This window comes from Micropterus salmoides, unplaced genomic scaffold (genome assembly GCF_014851395.1).
Source record: "Micropterus salmoides isolate LMB-PRFRI ecotype aquatic unplaced genomic scaffold, ASM1485139v1 Ms_hic_scaffold_3, whole genome shotgun sequence".
Lineage (NCBI taxonomy): Eukaryota > Metazoa > Chordata > Actinopteri > Centrarchiformes > Centrarchidae > Micropterus > Micropterus salmoides.
This window is the reverse complement of record NW_024042261.1, coordinates 10,740,369-10,762,189: the sequence shown is the minus strand read 5'-3', so window position 1 is coordinate 10,762,189 and position 21,821 is coordinate 10,740,369. Positions and strand designations below refer to the sequence as shown.

General features: G+C 41.1%; 2 protein-coding genes across 3 annotated transcripts; one reads left to right on the top strand and one right to left on the bottom strand.

Annotated features, from left to right (window-relative positions):
• Positions 1-558: 558 nt before the first annotated feature.
• mrps22 (mitochondrial ribosomal protein S22) lies at positions 559-6,234 on the top strand. Its single transcript, XM_038692663.1, has 8 exons — positions 559-705; positions 1,351-1,508; positions 1,605-1,769; positions 1,960-2,103; positions 4,497-4,580; positions 4,838-4,983; positions 5,099-5,207; positions 5,805-6,234. The coding sequence occupies exons 1-8, from the start codon at positions 579-581 to the stop codon at positions 5,886-5,888; spliced, it is 1,017 nt and encodes a 338-aa protein (XP_038548591.1). The 5' UTR covers positions 559-578; the 3' UTR covers positions 5,889-6,234.
• Positions 6,235-6,257: 23 nt separating this feature from the next.
• LOC119882575 (coatomer subunit beta'-like) lies at positions 6,258-21,104 on the bottom strand. Of its 2 annotated transcripts, none has more exons than XM_038692661.1 (22): positions 20,978-21,104; positions 20,135-20,272; positions 19,856-19,942; positions 19,528-19,654; positions 19,215-19,363; positions 18,670-18,816; positions 15,511-15,610; positions 15,260-15,402; positions 14,729-14,928; positions 14,178-14,288; positions 13,023-13,111; positions 12,814-12,920; positions 12,588-12,731; positions 12,330-12,460; positions 11,910-12,117; positions 11,454-11,564; positions 10,296-10,510; positions 10,107-10,199; positions 9,654-9,834; positions 9,413-9,484; positions 7,356-8,327; positions 6,258-7,216 (listed from the first exon to the last, which is right to left on the bottom strand). In XM_038692661.1, exons 1-22 carry the CDS (start codon positions 20,978-20,980, stop codon positions 7,127-7,129), a joined length of 3,618 nt encoding a protein of 1,205 aa, XP_038548589.1. In that variant the 5' UTR covers positions 20,981-21,104; the 3' UTR covers positions 6,258-7,126. The 2 variants fall into 2 exon arrangements, with proteins under 2 accessions (XP_038548589.1, XP_038548590.1); XM_038692662.1 differs by having other exon boundaries at positions 15,511-15,592.
• Positions 21,105-21,821: the final 717 nt, after the last annotated feature.

Here is a 21,821-nt window from a genome sequence, read left to right as displayed (position 1 = left end):
ACAGCGCCACCTGGTGATCAAAATAGCAATTCAATTGATCTCAAAAAATGATTTGTATTGCTGTAGGCTACTATATCCATTGTGAGTTCCAATCACTAAGGAACTACAGAAGGCTGGCCCGTAACAGAGCTTAGTCCATACAAATTCATTTCCCAAGTACTTTTTAAAGGTCAAATATTATAGCCTGTTATTTGTTATTTTATTGTATTGCTGTGTTATAAATCTCTCTGCTCTTTTTCAGTGCTATGAGTCTTTGTCTGGACTTTCTTTTACTTTATTAGCCAGCAGAAAACGTTTGTTTTTGTAATATTGTTAAAGCACTGTCGCTTATATAAAATTGGCCTATAAGATAAAATTGTAGAGCAAAAAAAACAAGTATTTTCCTTCTTGCTTTGCCTGTTTTGTCTATAAGGCCTACACTGTTGATAAAATGGCCCATGATAGCCCATGGGAAAGGCAAATAAAGAACTGAAATGTAGGCTATGTACACACACGAAAACACACTACATATCCCATCACTGCTTGGCTGTTGAACTGAAGGTGAAAGGTCACGTCGCCTCGATGAGGTAATAACAAACATGGCGGCGCTCGGTACAACACGGTGCTTATTCCGGAGCTACTCTCGGGTGAAAAATGTTCAAAAGAGCAAGCAAGTGTTGGTCAGATGTGGCGCCAGGACGCTTTGTAGTGGGACACAAGATAACGGTACGTTTTAAAGCAATGAATATTATTGCAGTGGAACTATTCTCTGGACTATAACGTTAACGCTGACCTTGTAACGTGTTTCAGTAGCCTCGATACTTTCTGTTCTATTGCAAAACTGCCCTAACACATCGGCCAGTTTAAGATTGTCTTACCTACTGGCAACGATATATACTCTTTAGAAGAATGTTTAATAAATATTACAACTCATTAGAATATTTCTATAAATTCGGCAATACGGTATTTAATGAAACATTAGCAGCTTTGTATTAAAATCGAATAGTAGTGGTTAAATAGCGCTAACTTAGGGGAATTTATTCATTTTAGCTGACGCTTTTATCCAAAGCGACTTACAATTGCTATATAATGTTATGTCAGAGCAACTAGGGGTTAAGTGTCTTGCTCAGGGACACTGTGGTGGATGGGTCACAGTGGGGAATTGAACCTGGGTCTCTCACACTAAAGGTATGTGTCTTATCCAATGCGCTGTCACCACGTTAGGTTAGGTTACACACAGTGTTAGCTTTACAATGGAATTATGAAAATTAAGTTTTAATCATGATGTGTTGCTTGGTGAACTGCATGTCTTATTAAAGATGGGAGCAATGTGAAGTAGCACTAGTGCTAAACTAGTGTACTTTCCTCCAGCCCTCTCAGACAGTGCAAAGCCCCAGTTCACAGATCCAGCTGTGCAGGACATCCTCACCAGGATAACAGGCCTGAACCTGCAGAAAGTGTTCCGACCCATTAAACAGGAACTGAAGCCGCCTGTGTATAAACTCATGACTGATGAGCAACTGGAGCAGGTGCCCTTTTAAATAAACCATAATAGCCCCTCTCAGTCACGCACACACATGTCACGGTAACACTTGTTTCATCCAGTGCCTTGTGTGTGTTTCCAGGCGACCATGTTAGCCACAGAGCAGGCTAAGAAGCTGCTGCAGATGCCCCCCGTCCTGCCAGAGAGGAAGCCCATCAACGATGTGCTGTCCGAGGACAAGATCCTGGATGGCATGGACACAGCCAAATATGTATTCACAGACATCACCTACAACATCCCTCACAGAGTAGGCACATGGTGCTTTATTTTGTGTGCTTATAGGCCATAGTTTTTTTGTTTCATGTACAATTTAATTGGTCTTATATTTCCAGAAGTTTTCAGTTTAGTTTGATGAAACTAATTTTGTACTTTGTTAATGGACGTAACTCCATATCCCAAATATCCCCATACTGAATACATGCTTTGTTTGTCCCCAGGAGAGGTTCATTGTTGTACGGGAGCCCAGCGGGACCCTTCGGAAGGCGACCTGGGAGGAGAGAGACCGGCTCATTCAGGTCTACTTCCCCAAGGATGGACGCAAGCTCACAGCGCCTCTCATTTTCAAGGAGGAGAACCTTAAGGTAGAAAATGGCAAAGTCTGATATCATTAGATGTTTTTCTTATCCCTGCCTGCAGCCTTCTGCAGCCCAGCTGAATTGTGGAGTTTGGGGCTGCTGTTCATTTATTTCAACACAGTATAACATCACACGCAGTCTTGTTTTTCAATAAATGACGTCTAACTTCACAATAACACACTCGCTCCTCCCCTGCTTGACGCCTCTCCTGTCCCTTCCCAAACCTGCCATATCGTTGTAGTCTCCCGAGTCAGAGCCCATGTCAGTCACCACGGTACTGTATTCCCTGTCATCAAACTAGCCTCCATCAGTCTCAGAGACTGTGTGCCCCACAATCACCCGCTGGGTCCCTCCCCAGAAACCGTCCTTATGGCGGTCCAATTTAGCTGTGCTAATGATAAACAAACAACAACACTCTCCCAGTCTGAGTAGAATCTGCTAATAAATCCGCTAACTCGCTAATGGCAGCTAGAGTTATTTGTTTTACCTTGTCTCCCCCATCTCTCTTTCTTTGTTCTACACATTTAGCTGCAGTCCATTTATTGTACGTGATGAATGTGTCAAGGCATGAATAGCAACCTTAATAATATTCTGGCTGAGTATATACTAATTGTCATATAGGTGCATCTCAGAAAATTAGAATATTTTGAAAAAGTTTTTCCCCATAATTTAATTCAAAAAGTGAAATATTTTAGGCTTTTGGAAGCTCATGGAAATCAAAAATCCACATTTCAAAATATTAGAATATTCAAATAAAAAATTTCGGCCTGAGAACAGCCTTTAATCTCTGTCTGGTTTACTCACACAATCATGGGGGGGACTTCTGTCTTGAAAGTTGTCCAGAAGACACCCATTGACAGCCTCCACAAAGAGGGTATGCCACAGAAGGTCATTGCTGAAAGGGCTGGCTGTTCACACAGTGTGCTGGATCAAAGCATTTTCATGGAAAGTTGACTGGAATGTTCTAGTGTGGCAGGAAAAGGTGCACAAGCAACAGGTATGACCGCAGCCTTGAGAGGATTGTCAAGCTAAGCCGATTCAAGAACTTGGGGTGAGCTTCACAAGTAGTGGACTGATGCTGGAGTCAGTTCATCAAGAGCCACCAGGCATTTGTCCAGGAACTACAAGCATTCCTAGTGTCAAGCCACTCCTGGACCAGAGACTACATCAAAGTTATGTTACATGGGCTAAGGAGAAAAAGAACTGGACAGTTGGTCAGTGGTTCAAAGTCATCATTTCAGATGAAAGACAATTTTGCATTTCATTTGGAAATCCAGGTCACTGAGTCTGGAGGACGAGTGGAGAGGGACAGAATCCAAGTTGCTTGAAGTCCAGTGTGAAGTTTCCACAGTCTGATGATTTGTGGTGCCATGTCCTCTGCTGGTGTCCACTGTCCATTTTATCAATCATTTTATCAAGTCCAGAGTCAATGCAGCGTCTACCAGAAGACTTTGGAGCACTTCATGCTTCATCTGCTGACAAGCTTTATGAAGATGCTGATTGCCTTCATGGATGCAGGGATTCTGCAAAAGGAGTACTGAGTGCACAAATTAACCATTTTCAGAACTTTTCAGAAGGTCGACATTTCTGTATTATACATTCTTTATTGTAATATTTTGATATGGATTTTTAATTTCCATTAGCTGTAAGCCGCCGCTTTTTGTAGCTATGAGCAGCTCCTGCTTGTCCTTTTGTGCATTGCCTTGTGGGACAAGTGTACATCAGCAGCACTCTTGTTTTTGAATGCACACTGATCTTGATTTGGGACACAGCTGTGTGTGCGTGCAGTGTGCACAGCAGACCTTTTGACATGCCATGGCAAGAGAAGCACAGGTGTAATTATTGTTAATCATAATTGCATTCTGTTTGTCAGTCAGTTGCTGGACCCTTGTATCGTACATGCCGCATCGCCGGTATTGATTATTGGGACACTAAATGGAACAGAGCCATCATTAACGTTATACACCCCATATTGTGTGCGTCTCTGAGGTCTAAACATGTTGAATGTATCTTCCTCAAAACATTTGCAAAGCTAAGTTGTAAAACTAATTTTAAAGCCTGTATTCTTTACATGTTTTTTACCTTGCAGTATTATTCTAGTACTCCATCTAGCATATTCAGGTTTCTCTGAACTGGACAAGAGCCTGTACAGGTTTCTCAAACCAGAATTGATGTTGGCAGAATACCCCCAAAACCTAATAATTACTAAAGTGCACTTAAATGCACTCAACGATGAAGCCGTCTTCCTTGACAAGGCAGTGAGGCGTGGATGTCACGCATGGTGTGTGAAAGCCAGTACAGTCCTGTAAAGAGGTCTAATCAGGCAAAATAAGTGAAAACACCTGTGCGGGTGTCCATTGAGCACCTAGAGGCTTTATTTTTACGTGTCTCTCCATTAGATGGTGTTTTCCCAGGACCGTCATGAGGATGTGTTGGACCTGTGTCTGGTTCAATTTGAACCAGACTCTTCAGAATACATCAGGGTAAGATGACATTGATTTTCCTGTTATTTTGACCCGATCACCAACTGAACTTAAATATGTAGACTGCAATAACCTGTTAAACCATGAAATGTCAGTGACAGTCAGTTTCTGTATTTTAGTTGCGTAACTTGATATTTAGTGTAAAATGAGAGTGTGGATTGGAAATTCATGGATTTAATTTTAAGAGAATTGTGCAGAGTGTCTAAAACATACAGTGAAGTTAGGATCATATCCATTCTGTGTGCCCCCGTGTTTAGGTACATGCAGCCACCTATGAGGACCTGGACAAGCATGGCAAATATGAACTGCTGCGCTCCACCAGGCATTTTGGAGGCATGGCCTGGTACCTGCTCAACGCTCGCAGGGTGGACGGGCTTATAGTGGACATGCTGAAGAGAGAGCTGTGAGTGTGTGTGTGTGTGTGTGTGAGATGAGTGCATGCCGATTTTAGGCTGCACCAGCAACTGTACCTGCTGGCAGAGAGCTGTGACCTAACCACCCAGTATGTGTGTTTCCAGGCTCCAGGATGCCGTGAGCGTAGTGTCTCTCTTCCACAAGGTCCACCCCCACAGTGAGTCAGCGCAGGAAGCTGCCACCCAGCAGGCCACGGGCACCGACCTGCTTAAGGTGAGAACTCAACCTTGACAGGAAATATCCGCTGACTTGTAGCTCAATTATACACTTGTTTTCACTTTGCTATGTGTATATTATGTATTGCCATGTGATCCAGCAATTGTCCAGGTCATATAAATTGTCAGGTCTCCAGTATTAGAGTAAATCAGAGTCAGTGTAGCTCTTGAGAGGTCAAGTCAAGGCCGTCTCATCTAAGGTTTCCCGTGTGAGAGGTTTGGGTTTGTCTCCAGCATGGGAACTGCGGGGCCAAGCCCAGGACACATCAGGTCTTATTAGCGCTCGCAGCTCCTCGGCCTTGAAGCAGTTGGGGAGGGACATTGAGAATGACAGCCATTTAATGTGAAAGGTTAGCGGCAGGAGACACGGGTGTGTGTCTGTCTGCTACAGTCACTGTCACACAAGGCCTTTCATTTAGTCATGCTTGATTGTGGAGCACATACATAGCTGTGTTTTATTAGTCTGCAGCTGAAACAAGTAATACTGCGATTGTTCTTTTACAAAATGCCCCCCACTCCTGAAAGTTTTTTTTATAATGGTAAGGTGACCTTTCCCTCCTCCATTTTGCTGACCTTTTGAACCATGTCCCTGCAGATCTACGCCCAGAAGGAGTCCCAGAGGTCAGGCTACATCGAGCTGGCCCTGCAGGCGTATGAACAGGCGGTTGCCCACTCCTAGATAGAAATATACAAATTCATCCACAATGAGGAAAGGTACCCATAACCAGAGGAACAGACTGAAAATGGCTTCCCATCGGGGGGGAAGGCCTGCTTTCGTTCACTGTTTGGGTCAAAGAGTAACACGTCCTCCTTGATCTAAATGAAAGATGTACACCTCACAACGACTGACTTGAAGAATTTGCTTTGAAACTCCTAAGATGCACAAAGTTTGTCATTTATCCATGTGGAGAAATTGTAGTCAAATGCTCTTATTGTCTATATGTGTATTTGATTTGGAACTCTGAGTCAAGCCTCATGTGTTGGGTAAAGTGATGTACATAATAAAGAGATTCGTACTTGTGTGACATGTTGGAGTAAAATAACTGGGTAACATGGAAAACTTTATTGATATGTGCTTATTAAAGTCAGACAGGTCCAGATATACCATCCATCATTTGAAAAAACAAATAAGTAAAACAAAAGCACAAGTAAGGCACCTGTAACCGAAACATACCGTTCATTTCATATTTCAGTGTACACGATAAAGCAAAAGCAGCAGTATGTGTTGATTGTAGCTCTGAGAAGGAATTACGTAGCAAACTATTAGGACATCAACACCGTAGAGGTAATAAAGACATTGCATATAACCAAATAGGGATCCAAAACATTTTTTAAAATGTACCATTTATAAAAAGCATGGCAGTCAAAACACAGGGAGCCTTGTCCCAGATAGAAATGAATACTGCTCTGATCCAGCAGGAATGTTCGAAAACAAATGGTTGAATTTCACTTCAATGAAAGCAATATTCAAACTTGGAAGAATTCCTCAGTGGCTTGGATCAACAGTGATGTTCTGCTGTATGAGGAAGAAGTACTGAGTAATTTTTTAATTTTTCGTGATGGTGCACATGCTGATAAAGCGTGTGGCTCGTAGAAATTCTACCCCTAAAATTTAGATTTTCACTGTAAACATGATACTAAAATTGCTGTGAAAGCCATCTTAATACAAAAGGTCATAATGGTTGCAGTACTATCTCTGTAGCACGTGCAGGGTAAAAAAACAGTCTGAGCTGGATTTATTCACTGGCTGCAATGTATCCCGTATTTCCAAAAGAGAATTACTGTAGGACAATTTTAATCCTACAGTAACATATATTTATACACATTTAGTCTAGCTTGTAGTTGTCTCGGAAAAAAGCCCTTATGTTCTTTGGTCACTGAAAAAAAGATTGGCTCGTGAAAGATTTGTCTTCCTATTCATTCACTCAAGAAATCCTCATCCAGGTTGATATCTGTGGTGTCGATATCTTCCATGTCAAAATTGTCCAGATCCAGATCATCTAGGACCTACAGGTGGAAAACAAAAGGCCTCACATTAAAGGAAACAAGAAGCTTATGGCTTCATACAACACAATCTTATTACACATTAAATCTGATGCCATCTTATGGGTAAATATTTGCTATAGGATTAAAAACTGAGGTGTACCTCGTCATTCATCTCTGCCTCAAGGTCCTCTGCTGGTTCCACAGCTTCCTCAGGACCTGCCTCCTCCTCCGCTATGTTCCCCACTGCGAGAGCTGCAACCGGGGCTAAAACTACTAGCTCAGCCTGTAGAGCCACAGCTGGCTCCAGGTTGTCCTCAGGCTTTACTGGGATTGCTGTGGTTTGGTCCTCTTGTTCTGGTTCTTGTGCTGCGACTGGCTTCAGTAATGGCATTGTATCTTCCAGTGGGTCTAGCAGTGGATCAAGGGCCAGATCTGGAAAAGTCTTGACTTGGACAGGCGCACTGAACAGTGGACTGGCCGTGTTTTCAAAGGAGATGAGCTCCTCCACTGCAACAGGTAATGGTGCTGCAACATCATTCTCCTCTGCTGCTGTATCTATGATGGCAGGTGCTTCTGAGGAGATAATACTTGTTTCCAGTTCTTTATAAACAGGCATTTCCCCAGTTGCTATAGCTTCTATTAAATCAGTATCAACTATCAGACCAGTGCTAACTAGGACATCCTCTGTTGTTATCGTGTTTGTTGCCACTGTCTCACTGATGGTTAGAGAGGTTTCAGAAACACAGGCAGCAGGTACACCGTCAGTTGCTGGAGAATTGTCCCAGACTTCGGTCTCAGCTGATGATCCGACATCTTCCAAGGGACTGAATTGTAGCTCTGGCTCTTTGGGGGTGATCTCTGTGGTGGACTCCAAAAAGTCTGAGACTGAAGGCTCCTCGGATTTAGTGATGGTGTCCTCCTCAGAAGACACAGATTCTGCTTGTTTTGGTTCAACATACTCTTCTGTCACTGCGACACGCAGCGGGGATGCTGCTGTTGGGGTGGATTCTTCTTCTGTTATTGAAACAGGATCTATGATCTGTTTTACTGGAATGGGTTCCTCCACTACTGCTGCTTCTGCAAGTGTCACTGCTGCTACCATGGCAGTTTTATTCAGGCTCTTCACCACTTCCTATATATAAAATAAGCAGAATTACAATTCTGTTTTAAAAAAGGTTCACATTTTTTCAAGTGTATCTTCATCCAATACCCATTTTTGAACATATGACTTTTATTTTCATGTGAAATAACAGTCCTGCATTCAAAATCTTGCATAAGTAAATGTTGCTTTAAGTATCAAAAGAAAAAGTGACTCATGTTATTACACAGGATTTTTAATACTGATACACCAATGTGTACGCAGCCTTTTACTGTTGTAGCTGCTCGAGGTGGAGCTAGCTTTTAAGACAATAAGTGATGATTAAGTGTGTACTTTTTCAACTTCTCTAATGGTTGCTTTGTTTATTAAATATTGGATAATTTACCATCTTTAGGAAAGCTTAAAAAAAGTTATTTAAATGAAACCATATGAGAAGTTGACAGTGCTTCTTATTTTTTATTTTATAAGAGGTCACGAGGCACAAAGGTTGGGTACAACTGGTCTCATCTTCAACAGTAAGTTGCATTTTACACGTTTGTGACATGTTTTTATGTAAAATCTTAATCTGAGTGGAGTAGAAGTATAAAATAGCACAAAATGGAAAAACTTCTAGAATTGAAGTACTGCGCTCTGTGCAAACATTCATTGTTAAGTTCAGCAGTTCGATTTCAAATCAAGGTGGGAGTCGTTATTTATAATATTTCTTTGGTGAGTAATGACTGAATAATTGTAATGCAAAGAGTGATTTTTGTACTGAAAAGACTGTATCTACCTGTTGATACCCATTTGATACACACTGTAACCTTTACAGTAACTCAGCGAGGACAGTGTATTTTGTCTCCCATCTTTCTACACTGAAATCATATCAGAAAGAGACCTCTTTAAAGTCAGTATGGACTGCAGGAATAATATCCATGACCAAGAATTATTTTGGGCATGTGAATATTGTCTTGTGACAGACTTGAAAAAAATATGAAGTTGTCCTTTAAGTGATTTTTTCCCCAGCTACTATCGAAGGCAGAAGAAAATCTTCCAATTGCTGTTTTGCATTCAGCAACAATTAAAGGAGCGACATCTTGATATGACAGTCGTGTAGAGGTGCAGGTTCTGGTCCTCACCTCTGGCTCAGTGATCTCTTCATTAGCCTCAAAACCTGCAGATTCCTCCAGAACATTACGGTCCTCATTTGGCTGAAAATAGGGAGACAGGATAATGATAAATTAGCAATGCAATCATCCAAATTCAGCAACTGACTAAAATAGTGGAAGTTACTCAGCATTTAACATAATAAAGTGATAAAATAATTCCTCCATTTATTTATTAAAGTTTTCAAGTATAGTTGCTCTGACTTCCACTGACCGTGATGAGTGGGTATTCTGCAGCCGGCCTGACCCTGACATGAGTCTCCTTCAGGTACTGCTCAGCCAGCAGGGCTTCCTGGAGGCCAGGGAACAGGTTGCTGTACTGGCTGGGGTCAGCCAGAGCATCTGCTGCCTTCTGGTTGACTTTGGACAAACTCTCCTTCCACAGCTTTACCACCCTGGGGGAAGGGAAGCATATACAGCTCACCAGTGATGCATAATGTAAATATACACAAACACTGATATTACCATTATAAAAAAAACTAGCAGGAGTAGCAACATTTTTTCATGGGCTTTGATTTGGACTATGTCAATTTGCCGTCCTCTAGGAAACAATAATAGGTATTTCTTACAAATTAAAGGGTAAACTGGTACATGCAAAGGTTCTGCAGGACATGCAACAACAACTCAGGCATATTCTATGCTGTGCACTCAATGGAAACAACTTTACCTTGACACATGGCTGGGCAGATATGTTCTTGCCAGAAATGCAGCCTCTGGCAACCGATCTGTTTTGATGAGAAGGTCCAGACACTTGTCCAATCTGAACACAATGAGAGAATTATAAAAAAATATATAAACAAGTTGACTGAAATTTGGATTCAAACATTGCACCCCCCCCTCCTCATCTTCCACTCACCTTCCCTGCATGAAATAGGTGAGAAAGGCCACGTTTGTCTTCCCATCCCTCTCTGCCCCCTCGGCCAATTTGCCCACCATGTCGGTGTTGCCCGAGGAGGTGGCCAAGAGCAATAATCCCCCATAATCCTGAGCTTGGTGCAGACACTCCTGAGCCAGGCTAAACTGGCACTTTGTAGTAGCGAGCTCTGCCAGCTGCTTCCATTTCTGCACTGACTACAGCAACCCACGTGCCAAGGTGCAAAAGAGACAGGCGAGAGGATTATCACAGGAGGAAAAGCATTAGCCACAATAACACACTGTGAGGCACTTACTAAGCATGGGAGGCCAGGGCTGTGACTCACAATAATAATCGACTTCTTATGATTAGATGTGAAGCACAAATGACAAATGTGTGAGTTTTGTAGTCAACTAAGCTGTTAAGTAATACACATAATATACTAAATGTTAGCTTAAACATGTTGAGGCATATAAAATCTCCAGACTGACATTATTTAATGTTGCAACAACAGTAAACCATATCAGCATATTCACCTCCTAGACATTTATAATTGTATAGTTTTAAGCCATGCAAGCATGGCTATAGGGGCGGTACTATCGATCTGTCTGTCAGTCCACCACTTTGGTTCACAGGCCTCAGCTGTACTTTGTGTTTAGTGCTAATAAGCAAATGTTAGCATGCTAACACGCTTAACTATTGCGAACATGCAAAACATTATACCTACTTAAAATCAGCGTGTTAGCACTGTAACTGTGAGCATTTTAACATGGAGACGTTAGCATTTAGCTCAAAGCACTCTTCTTACATACAGCCTCACAGAGCCGACATGACAATGACATGGAGAAGTTGCTTACAGCTGGAAAAAAATTAAAGGTGGTTGTGAACCAGCTCCCAAAAAAACAAAAATAGGTAACATTTTATTAGCAGTAGCTTTCCAAAGTTGTAGTTTGATTTACAACCTATGTCACACATACAGTATTGTATAATTTCCCATTTATAAGTAATGGTACAGTATATTGATATTTTTGTATTCTAACTCCTAAACCAGTATACTATGACAATTAGTCCGTAGTATAGTAGTAGTAACAGTTAGTGTGTGATATCTGTTTGGGACGCAGCTTTCGTCTTATTGTTGTGTGTATGTGCGTGTGCTCTGACCTCTGCCTCCAAGGCCAGTTGGTAGGCTATCTTGACCTCTCCCAGCTGAAGAGCCAGGTCAAACTTGTGTTCTGGGTCAACAGACACAGCCAGAGCCTGCTGTTTGAAGCCCTAGACAACACAAGAAAACACACACAAAAAAAACTGTTTTACATATATTTTTGCTCTGTCATCTGTTTTAATGTAAAGCACAGTGGCCAACAATAGAAAACTAGAATTCACTATGTGAAACTATGTACATGTGAAAAAGTCAAGTGGTAAAAGAGACTGCGTGAGAAGCAAAACCATTCCCACGATAAATATATTTTAATAAAAACACAGAAGAATTCTGCCCAGAGGTTCTACTCCATCTGGCTGCCTGATGTTCTGTAAATTATGCATTCATCCAAATCCTGAATTTATAGTCAAGCAGAAAGAAAAGCAAAGAGCTACACAAAAGTTTCAGGAGAGACGTACCTGTTTCTCCAAAAAATGGGCTACCCTGATCCTCTGCTCCTTGGGTATTGTGGGTAGAACCTTGTCGGCCGTGCTGAAGTCCCTCCTCATGACAGCTGTCTGGTATTCAAGCACTGATAGCAGCACAGAATAGCTGATGACGTTCAGCTCCTTGTCTCCAAGGTAGAGACGATTGTCCTTGGGGATGTAGCCCAGCAGATACATGGTCCTACACATGAGAAAGACCCCATTTACGGCACTTCTTAAGATTTTTTTTATGGCATTTCTAATTTACTGGACAGAAATAGATAGCAAGAGAAAGATGTACAGATGAGACACTAAGTAGATTCAAAGCCATACAGCAGATTTTCCCAGCATGCCAGGGATGTAGCTGTCATGCTGGTATGTCTTTGTAAATTTACATGTATACATGCATTGTACCTGTCCAAGTGAGCAATGGTGATGATCTCTCCTCCTACATAGTAGTTTAGTCTGTTAAGAGAGCTGGTGTAGATGAAGCAGTCTCCCACCCAAACTCCTGTCTTCACCACCTCTGGGACCTCACCCAGCACCTGGTCAGTTTTAAAAAATTAATATGCAGTAGCTAACAAACATTTTTTCCTGCTTTCCTTTGTGTTTCTGGGGATTACATTCTGCAAAGTAAATATTTCAGGAAATACACTACTACAGGTCTCTGACCTCAAAGGCATCCTCTATTCCATCTTCTGTCATCTCTTCCTTGGACTCCTGGGCTCCTGCCACTTTCTCTGGTAAGTAGCGCAGAACAAAGAAAGACTCATCTGTAGCGATACACACAAGGTCCCCAGAGTCAGACCAGAAGATCTAAAGACAGGAAGACAAGACATTATAAGATGGCGGTAGACAGACTGCTGGAGATGTAAAGAGCCGTAACAGTTTGACTCACATGTTTCGGCTGGATCTCGATACGGCGGATCAGTTCAGCACTCTCCCAGTCGTAGAAGGCCATGCCACTGTTTGACCTCACTCCCAGTAAGAAGCCACCAAAGATACCTATGCAACAGCAGGACATTAAGCATTACACATAGACATTCACATACAGGATGCATACTGAACCTGTCGTGTCAAATGACAAAAAAAGGAAATGAATCTCACCTTCAGCCCCAAACTCAGGTTTAAAAGCCTTCTTCTCTTTAAAGTTCTTAAATATTTTGACCATGCTGCTGCCTTCCCGTATGGCATACCTATAAAAATAACGTACACTCTTAAATATATTGTGCCTGACCACATCTAAGAGTGTGGGCCGGTGCGTGATTAGGTCTTATTATTATCTGTCGAGAGTTAGATGAGTAAATTATTACCACTCTCATGTCTGTATGCTACATATAAAGTTAATGCCAAGAGACGGTTAGCTTAGCATACGGTAAAGACCAGACAGAGGGGGAAACATCTAGCCTGGGTTAAAAAGTCTACCTATTAAATTCTTTCTTTGTTTTTGCCCCTTCTCATGGGCACCAGCTTACGTTTTAAAATAGAGTAGCAAACTTGGAAAGATCCATAATTAACCGGGGGTGTGCATTTCTACACCAGCTAACCTGACTTATGGTAACAACACAGGGTCATTTTCAAAACATAAAATCATTATTTTGTACGGGCCCTACTCAGTCTTACAGTTAAATGAATAATGAAGACACACTATGAGACTGTGTGTTCACATTCACTTTGATGAACGCAACTGCATGGCTCATAAAATCCCATTTGAAGCAGGGTTGGATGCAAAACATGCCTGACGAGAGTGGGGAAGCATGCTCCAATTTATTACTCGTTTTTGTATGTTGCTGAAAATAGTAAATTGATCACTGATTGCGGGACTATATGATGATATGTTCATTTAAAAAAAGACGAGAAGTGGGGTAGCGAAACCATAACTTTGCTCCCCCTAACTGAATAATGGTGATGCATTTGTTCCACTTGTTTCACTGCTCAAACGCCTAAGGCATTTGCTAAACTTACTAAAAACAAAGAAAATTAGTTTTACAGTCCAGCAAGATGGTCAATGTAGGAGGATTAAGCCAACAAGATAAAGTGTTGATCAGTGAGCTGGTGGGCAAATTTGTTGACTTCCAATGAAGCAAGCTGGTTCTGTTCTCTTATTTCCAGTCTTTATGCTAAGCTAAGCTCATCGCCTGCATCTGGCATCATATTTAGCGTACAGACATGAGAGCCTATCAACCTTCTCATCGAACGCTCAGCGACAAAGCAAAAAAAGTGTATTTTCCCCAAATGGCAAACTATTCCTTTAAGACTTACTCTGAGGAGTCATGTGCCCAGACAAACTCTAGAGCTGAGCCAAAGCTCTTGTTCCTCAGGGCCATGGCGGTGTAGATGATATACTCCCCATCTCCACACACAACTACAAATCTGCAAATACAAAAAGACAAAACACATGCATCTCTGGATATAAAATTATATTTTGAAACCTCAAATAAGCATTATACACACAATTCTTCGCCCCAAAAGTCAGCAAGAATGCAGGTAGGCAGTCAAATACCACCTATTTACCTATACTGGCAGTACAGTCCAGGTTTCATTTGAACTTAATACATGCTCTGGCTGGGGCCAGGGAGGAATTTATTATCAACAAAACTTGGATGTGTTGTTAGTCAAAATCATCTAAACACTGTCAACCTCTTTCAATAGGTTAAACCAAGACATACGTCAAAAAAAAAGCTGTCTTTCGCAGGTGACGTACACATTTTCACACGTAGAAGAGGAATGCAATTTCACCAGATTTCATATGTGAGAAAGCTTCTCAAATTTTAACATCACCACTGCTTCCACCCCCAGCAGGACCGCCTCACCTCCCGTTGGGGCTGTGTTGGATGGTTTGGGGGTAGATCTCACAGCTGCCCATGTCTTTGACACCCAGCCGCAGCCTCTCTCCATCCATCATCTCAGTCTCTCCCATGGCCTTCAGGTTGGCCTGCTGCACCTCGGAGTGGCGAGCCCACATGACCTTTCCGCTGGAGTCCATGGACATGGCCGGCTCCTCCCGACCCAGCTGAGATAGAGAGGGAGAGGAGGGCAAGGTGCAAGATAAGAACCAAGAGAAGAAAGGAACACAGAGGAATGCAGGAATGGGGGGGACTGCTGGTGACCATTTTTATATTACAGGTCAACAAATATTCCTGCCAGTTTACACAAACCCCGTAGCTGCGTACAACACGGAATATGGAAACACCATGACCCTTCAACTTTATATTCTTTAAAACTGGTGATTTCAGTCAACTACATGAGGAATTAGGGAGAACAACAGTATGTAATGCTTAAAATATATAAAGATGTAAAACTTTCTGGGAGATGTGCAAATGTAAAACAAGAACACAGTATACCTTGATGATGATGCTGCCTTCATCATAGCCAAAGGCCACACTGTTGGAGCCAGGCTGGCCACATATACACCACACCCTCTCCAGGCCATAGTTAAGTGTGTTTTCTAGTCGGTAGGTGTTGGAGTGCCACACTCGAACAGTGCCTAAGGAAACAAAGAGTTCCAATTGAACCAAGATGCTGTGCTGATTTGGGATATCGATGTGCCGTGTTTGTGTAGTTTTGAATTGTTTCATTAAAATACGCAACTTACCATCCTCTGAGCCTGTGAGGATGATTGGCAGCCCAGGATGGAAACGGACGCAGGTCACATTCTGGGCGTGACCCTCAAGGGTCTGAACACAAGTTTTGTTCTGGTAGATGAAGACACACAGCACATACACTCATGTAATGTCACAACCCTGTGCTAAGCGTTTTACAGTACTATTAAAACTTTTGCACAGTACTGTTTAGCCTATGCGATGGTGTTAAAAAGTGTTTGCACCTTCCTGATTTATTTTTTTGCTTTTGTTTTTTGTTTGTCACACTGAAATGTTTCAGATCAAACAAATTGAAATAGTAGACAAACATAACACAAATAAATACAAAATGCAGTTTTTATGAAGGTTTTTATTATTGAGGGGAAAGAAATCCGAAGCTACATGGCCCTGTGTGAAAAAGTGATGTGTGTCCCCTAAACCTAATAACTGTTTGGGCCACCTTTAGCAGAAACAACTGCAATCAAGCGTTTGCAGCACTGTGGAGGACTTTTGGCCCACTCATCTTTGCAGAATTGTTGTAATTCAGCCACATTGGATGGTTTTCGAGTCTTAACCTCTTTTTTAAGGTCATGCCGCAACATCTCAATCGGATTCAGGTCAGGACTTTGACTAGGCCACTCCAAAGTCTTTATTTTGTTTTTCCTTTAGCCAGAGGTGGACTTGCTGGTGTGTTTTGGATCATTGTCCTGCTGCAGAACCATTCCATTTACCACAGCAAATCTTCCAGGTCCTGAAACTGTAAAACAGCCCCAGACCATCACACTACCACCTTCATCTTTTACTGCTGGTATGATGTTCCTTTTCTGAAATGCTGTGTTACCACAGAGTATTTTTCCCACAAGTCCTGGGGATCATCAAGATGTTTTCTGGCAAAACTGAGACGAGCCTTTATGTCCAGTCTCTTTCTTATGGTGGAGTCATGAACGCTGACCTTAACTGAGGCAAGTGAAGCCTGCAGTTCTTTGGATGTTGTTGTGGTTTTTTTTGTGACCTCTTGGATGAGTCGTCGCTGCGCTCTTGGGGTAATTTTAGTCGGCCGGCCACTCCTGGGAAGGTTCATCACTGTTTCAGGTTTTCACCATTTGTAGATAATAGCTCTCACTGTGGTTTGCTGGAGTCCCAAAGCCTTAGAAATATATAACCTTTTCCAGACTGATAAATCTCTATTACTCTGTTTGTCATTTGTTTACTTGTGTTATCTTTATCTAATTTGTCCAATTTGTTTGATGATCTGAAACATTTCAGTGTGACAAACATGCAAAAAAATAAGAAATCAGGAAGGGGGCAAACACTTTTTCACATCACTGTATAAACTGCTCATGTGTGTCTTTTATTTAAGATACTAAATGCATGCAAGACATGAATGACATTTATTATTTGGGATAAACAAATTACTAACTCTCGGTCAAAAGATGTGCACATTGTTCAACAGTAAAGAGCAGTGGGCTGATGATATACATTATAGACCAAACCAACACTGCGTACACTTAGGATGATAACATAAGAGTATGGTACTGTTGTATATAATTTATACAAAACACAAATATCTTTATATACCCAGAAAAGATCTGGTCTTTAACCATTTAATTTTGAAACTAGAAAGTATGTCAGTCTGGACGAAGAACATTTGGACATTTGTTCTGTGTGCTGTCTGAAAAATATTCCATTTTGTTTTAAGTGTCCTCTTTTACTGGCAACTGTGTAATGAGATAAATACAAACGATGCACAAAGACTGTGTTGGCTGTTGACATATAAAGCATTTATATTGGACACTTTCAGTGTAAGGTTCATTTGGAATGTTTCCATGTAAATATGATATTTGAAAGCACGTTGAAGTACTTATAATGATGTAACTGATTTTTAGTATATGTATTGTCTGAAGAAGCATGTTTTGTAAAATAGTGGTGCTTGGCATGACAGACATAAAACACTATGGGCCAGATTTACTAAAGGTTTGCGTGAGTAAAAACGTGTGTAAACTTGTTATCACCGCGTAACATGTAAGCTGATCTACTAACGGTGTGCACAGAGAATGACGTTTTCCAAAAGAGCAAGGTAGCACCTGTTGTTCATTTACTACTTTTGCCTTAATGAATATGCAATTTGGGGTGTTTCAATTTTATTGTGCCAAGTAATTTGAGGGTAACAAGTAAATACATTTATTTACTGGATGCAATGTGATCTAACAAGCCTAAACTCAATTTCATGTGAGTGCAACAGCATCTGTATTTAATCTGTTTGAAAGGAAGGTGTTGCGCCAAGTGTTGTGCAGAGATGGCTGCTGTTATCGTTGGAGAAGGAAACACAATCGAAATGAAAGAAGACATAGAGAAATTAAAATTATTAGATAATATTATTCTATACCCAATATATATAAATAAAATTATTTTATTTTATTTATTTAACTGTATGATTTGAATTGCTCTTTTGTATTTTCCTTGAAGCTTTGGCAATACTGTTGTTTTAACATTCATGCCAATAAAGCAAATTTGAAATGAACTGAATTAAGAAAGGGTTTTTTCCATTCGTGTCAATATTTTTGGCATGACTGAGGAACATATAATGCGCACATTTTGCCTCTACAGTCATGCCATATTGGAGCTGTTGGCTGACCTAAGGACTGATTTGGAGCCAGTTACAAGAAGGACTCACGCAATACCAACCTTGCCCAAACGTCTTGCAACTCTGCATTTCCTCACATCTGGGTCATTTCAGCCTACTGTAGCTGTTTTTGCTGGGGTTTCCCAAAGCAGTCTTTCAGGTGGGCAAGTACATACGTTTTCCACATACTCGGGACACACTGAATGAAACAAACCAAGGCCTTTACGCAGAGGCTATTTCCTTCCTGACTCTCCATGGTGGAAACCATTAAAACACGCCAAACCCCTTTAAAAACTGCCACCTCCATCGTGTTTTCACCTGTTATCATCTATGCAATAATTCTTAGTTAATCACCCATAACAGGTACTACAATTACACGTGCAATATTTTAGAATGTACAATGTACTCTTTATTTGGGGTATTAGTAAATCCGGCCCTATGTAACTACACAGGAATAATAAAACTGTTATTACCCAACACCCAGTAAACCGTTACACTGCTACACAATACGGAGCGAAAGAAAATACAGTCCAGTGTGTGTGTGTGGTACCTGATAATCCCAGATCTTGACCAGGCGGTCGTCAGCCCCTGATATGAGGTAGGGCTTGTCTCCCCCACTATAGTAATCAATACAGTTCACGCCTTTCTCATGACCCTCCAGAGTGAAGTTGGGACTCTTGGAGCCCAGCTGCCACACCTGCAGCAGTCAGAGAACAAACATGCTGAAAGTTAATGTACGTTATGAGTAATTAAATGATCTACGGATATTTTGTAGGGCACAGTAAATATCAGTATAACATTGATAGTTTGTCATAGTGTAAGCAAATGAGGGCTTGATCAAGATGATTAAAAGCCTCTATCTAACAGAAGTAGTGTTGTTAGTGGTAGTGTTTCTCAAAACTGAGACCACATTTCCCATGAACTCTGTTAAATCTGGCAGTGAAGCCTGCCTGAACATCCTTTTTGTCACTTTTATCTTCATTTAAACTGGAAGAAGAGTACTTTCTTCTGTTTGTGTCCTAAAGCAATATTCTCTTGTGTGCTCAGACAAATATTTCCGTGTGTATGTGTGTGTGTTTGTGTGTGTATATATACTTTAATAGTTCTGTCAAGAGAGGCGCTGGCAAACTGGTTGTTGTCTTTGGGGTTGATGACAATCTCCATGACGTAGTGAGAGTGTCCCTCAAACACCTGACTACACGACCACTTTCTGTCCCAGTCCCACAGCTTGATCAACATGTCATCTGAAAACACAAAAACACAATGATGGTGAGTATGTGCTGAATATGCTTTACTTGTCAAGTTACAGGTAATTTTAGAACCACTCATGTACAAAGTTAGGTACCACATTTTAGATGCATATGCAACATTTATTTTTGTGTTTGTGTATGATGCAGTTCTTTCCTACCACTGCTGGTGAGGATGTAGGGCTGTGTAGGGTGGACAGCGATACAGCGGATGTAGTCAGAGTGAGCCTCAAACATGTGAACTCGCTCCAGAGTGTTGTAATTGAACACACGGATCAGCATATCGTCCTGCGGACAGACAAAGAGACTGACAGGTGTGTTTGGTCCAAAACAAATCTCAGTGGCAATGGTCACTGCCTCCAAAGGCTGGAACTGCCTAATGCGCTGTAGTTACATTTAAACATACTGAGAGAAGAAAAAGGTAACTGACATGAATTGTAATTTTAAGACATATATTAATGCTCCAGTCAGGTTACAATGGTTACTTACTGCTCCAGCAATGACCCAGTGTTTCCTGGCTACAAACCTGGCCACTCTGACAGGCAGGTCACACAGCTCAAAGGTTTTCACCATCATCTACACACACACATACACACAGGATTCAAACCAGATTATAATGTAGACTTTATCATTAGCAGACAATCAAAAGCCCTGATGAAGAAATATGAAGTTATTGTGCGTGTGCAAGAATGAATCAATATGTGATAAGATGAGTGATCAAACAAGTGGTTGAGTGATTAGAAGAACATGTAAGTGACTGATGGTGACCTGTGACTCGTGGTTCCAGACCACCACAGTGCCGCTGTAGAGGCTGACCACCATCCACGGTTCAGTGGGGTGCAGGTCCACACTCTTCACCCGGTCTGACCGAGCCGTCAGCTTCCGCTTGATGTCCAGCCGCAGAGGCTGTAATATATAATAAAAGAAAAAGAGGATTATGCTGAAAGATATTAATCAGCACCAGTCTAAACTGGTAACTAATCAGCTGCTCCTCTCCTCAATAGCTGACGGTATTTCCCAGGAGATTGTAAAAACACTCAATATGCAGTCAGCAGCCTGTGTTTTGAATTTTACATGGAATGTTTTGAACTTTTAATTCCGGGACGTCCATCTTGTAAAGCGGAAACATTTTTTTTATATTCTATGGTATTTCAGGATTTGGACATAGGTGTGGAGGGGGTGTGTCAGTTGATTTTGTACCCATTCCACATTTTATATGCATGACTTCTCCACAATGACTGGGTCCTTTCAAGTCTTATCATGTCAATGACAATTTGTAGCCTTTTCATTTCATCTATAATGGGATGAGTAAGTTATGTCAAACAAAAACATATTCTAAAAACTTTCTCTGCGCTGGTTTTAACTTTCGATCCACTTTCGATCACAGAATATGAAGCACTTTCTGGATTCGGCTGTTGGTAGCTACACGTAACGTTAACTTAACGTTACTACTTAAACGTAAAGTTTTGCATGGAGTTTCCAATTCTGGTGTTAAAGTGTCTGGCTAAGTTAGTGGTTGTTCGCACACGGTATCGCGTCCCACTGACAAAAGAGCTAAGTTACCAACAAACACAGTTATGGTAAAGCATTTTGTTTGTTTGTTCCGCCTACCATGTTTCCACGTCAGTGAGTCTCTGCCGTGCTGTTCAGGAGCTAAAAAGACCGGCCTCCTGCTGCACTCGTCCAGCTTCTCCTGTGACTCAGTGGAGAACGTTTTGTAAGCAAGTAAACGAGAATACATACAAAATGACTTCCGGTTTTTATTTTCACAATAAACCTCGGAGCAGTTACACTGAAAGTCAGGACTGACACTGGGAAAAAATACACAATTTAATTTAATAGTCCAAATACAACCGTTTATCTTTCACCATTAATCAGCAAAATTAAGTAAAAAAATAAACTATATATTTTAAAAAAATAATACAAATATATTTTGCTAGGAATGATGAGCTAATCAGAACTAACTTTACTAGCCAAGTAGATTTATGCAAACAAGAAATGTGTTTACATGCTTGTTTAGCTATATAAACAACAAATAGACAATATTGTCTACTTAAAGGTCAACCTGTTAATGGAAGAAATGATACCAAGTGTGGAAGATGGTAAATGTTGTAAGGACAATGTAATAAGCTATCATAAGCATACAGTTGCTTTAGGTAGAGTTTATACACGTCTATTTACAGTACAGGCCTACAGCCTGCTTACAATTTATATTACAATAATGGATAACATGTACATGTTACTGCAATGTGTATGTTAAACTGTCATTTGTTGCTCTAATAAGTGTACTAATAAGTGTTACGCTGTTTTTATTTCAATATTTGAAATGTAAAGCCTTTATTTTGAAGACAAAACGCCTTTTTTCCGGTTTAAATCCCTCTGTGGCGGACTTCTGACGCAGCTTCTTTTGGCGACGTGGATCCTCCGCCGCTTCCTGTGGGAGCAGCTCGAGATC

Coding starts and splice junctions, on each gene's coding strand:
- LOC119882575 (XM_038692661.1), bottom strand. Junction 14,289..14,728: donor CAACACAGCCCCAACGGGAG/GTGAGGCGGTCC, acceptor TTGTATTTGCAG/ATTTGTAGTTGTGTGTGGAG. Junction 12,118..12,329: donor ACCATTGCTCACTTGGACAG/GTACAATGCATG, acceptor TCTCATGTGTAG/GACCATGTATCTGCTGGGCT.
- mrps22 (XM_038692663.1), top strand. CDS start 579: ATGGCGGCGCTCGGTACAACACGGTGCTTATTCCGGAGCTACTCTCGG. Junction 706..1,350: donor TAGTGGGACACAAGATAACG/GTACGTTTTAAA, acceptor ACTTTCCTCCAG/CCCTCTCAGACAGTGCAAAG. Junction 4,984..5,098: donor GACATGCTGAAGAGAGAGCT/GTGAGTGTGTGT, acceptor GTGTGTTTCCAG/GCTCCAGGATGCCGTGAGCG.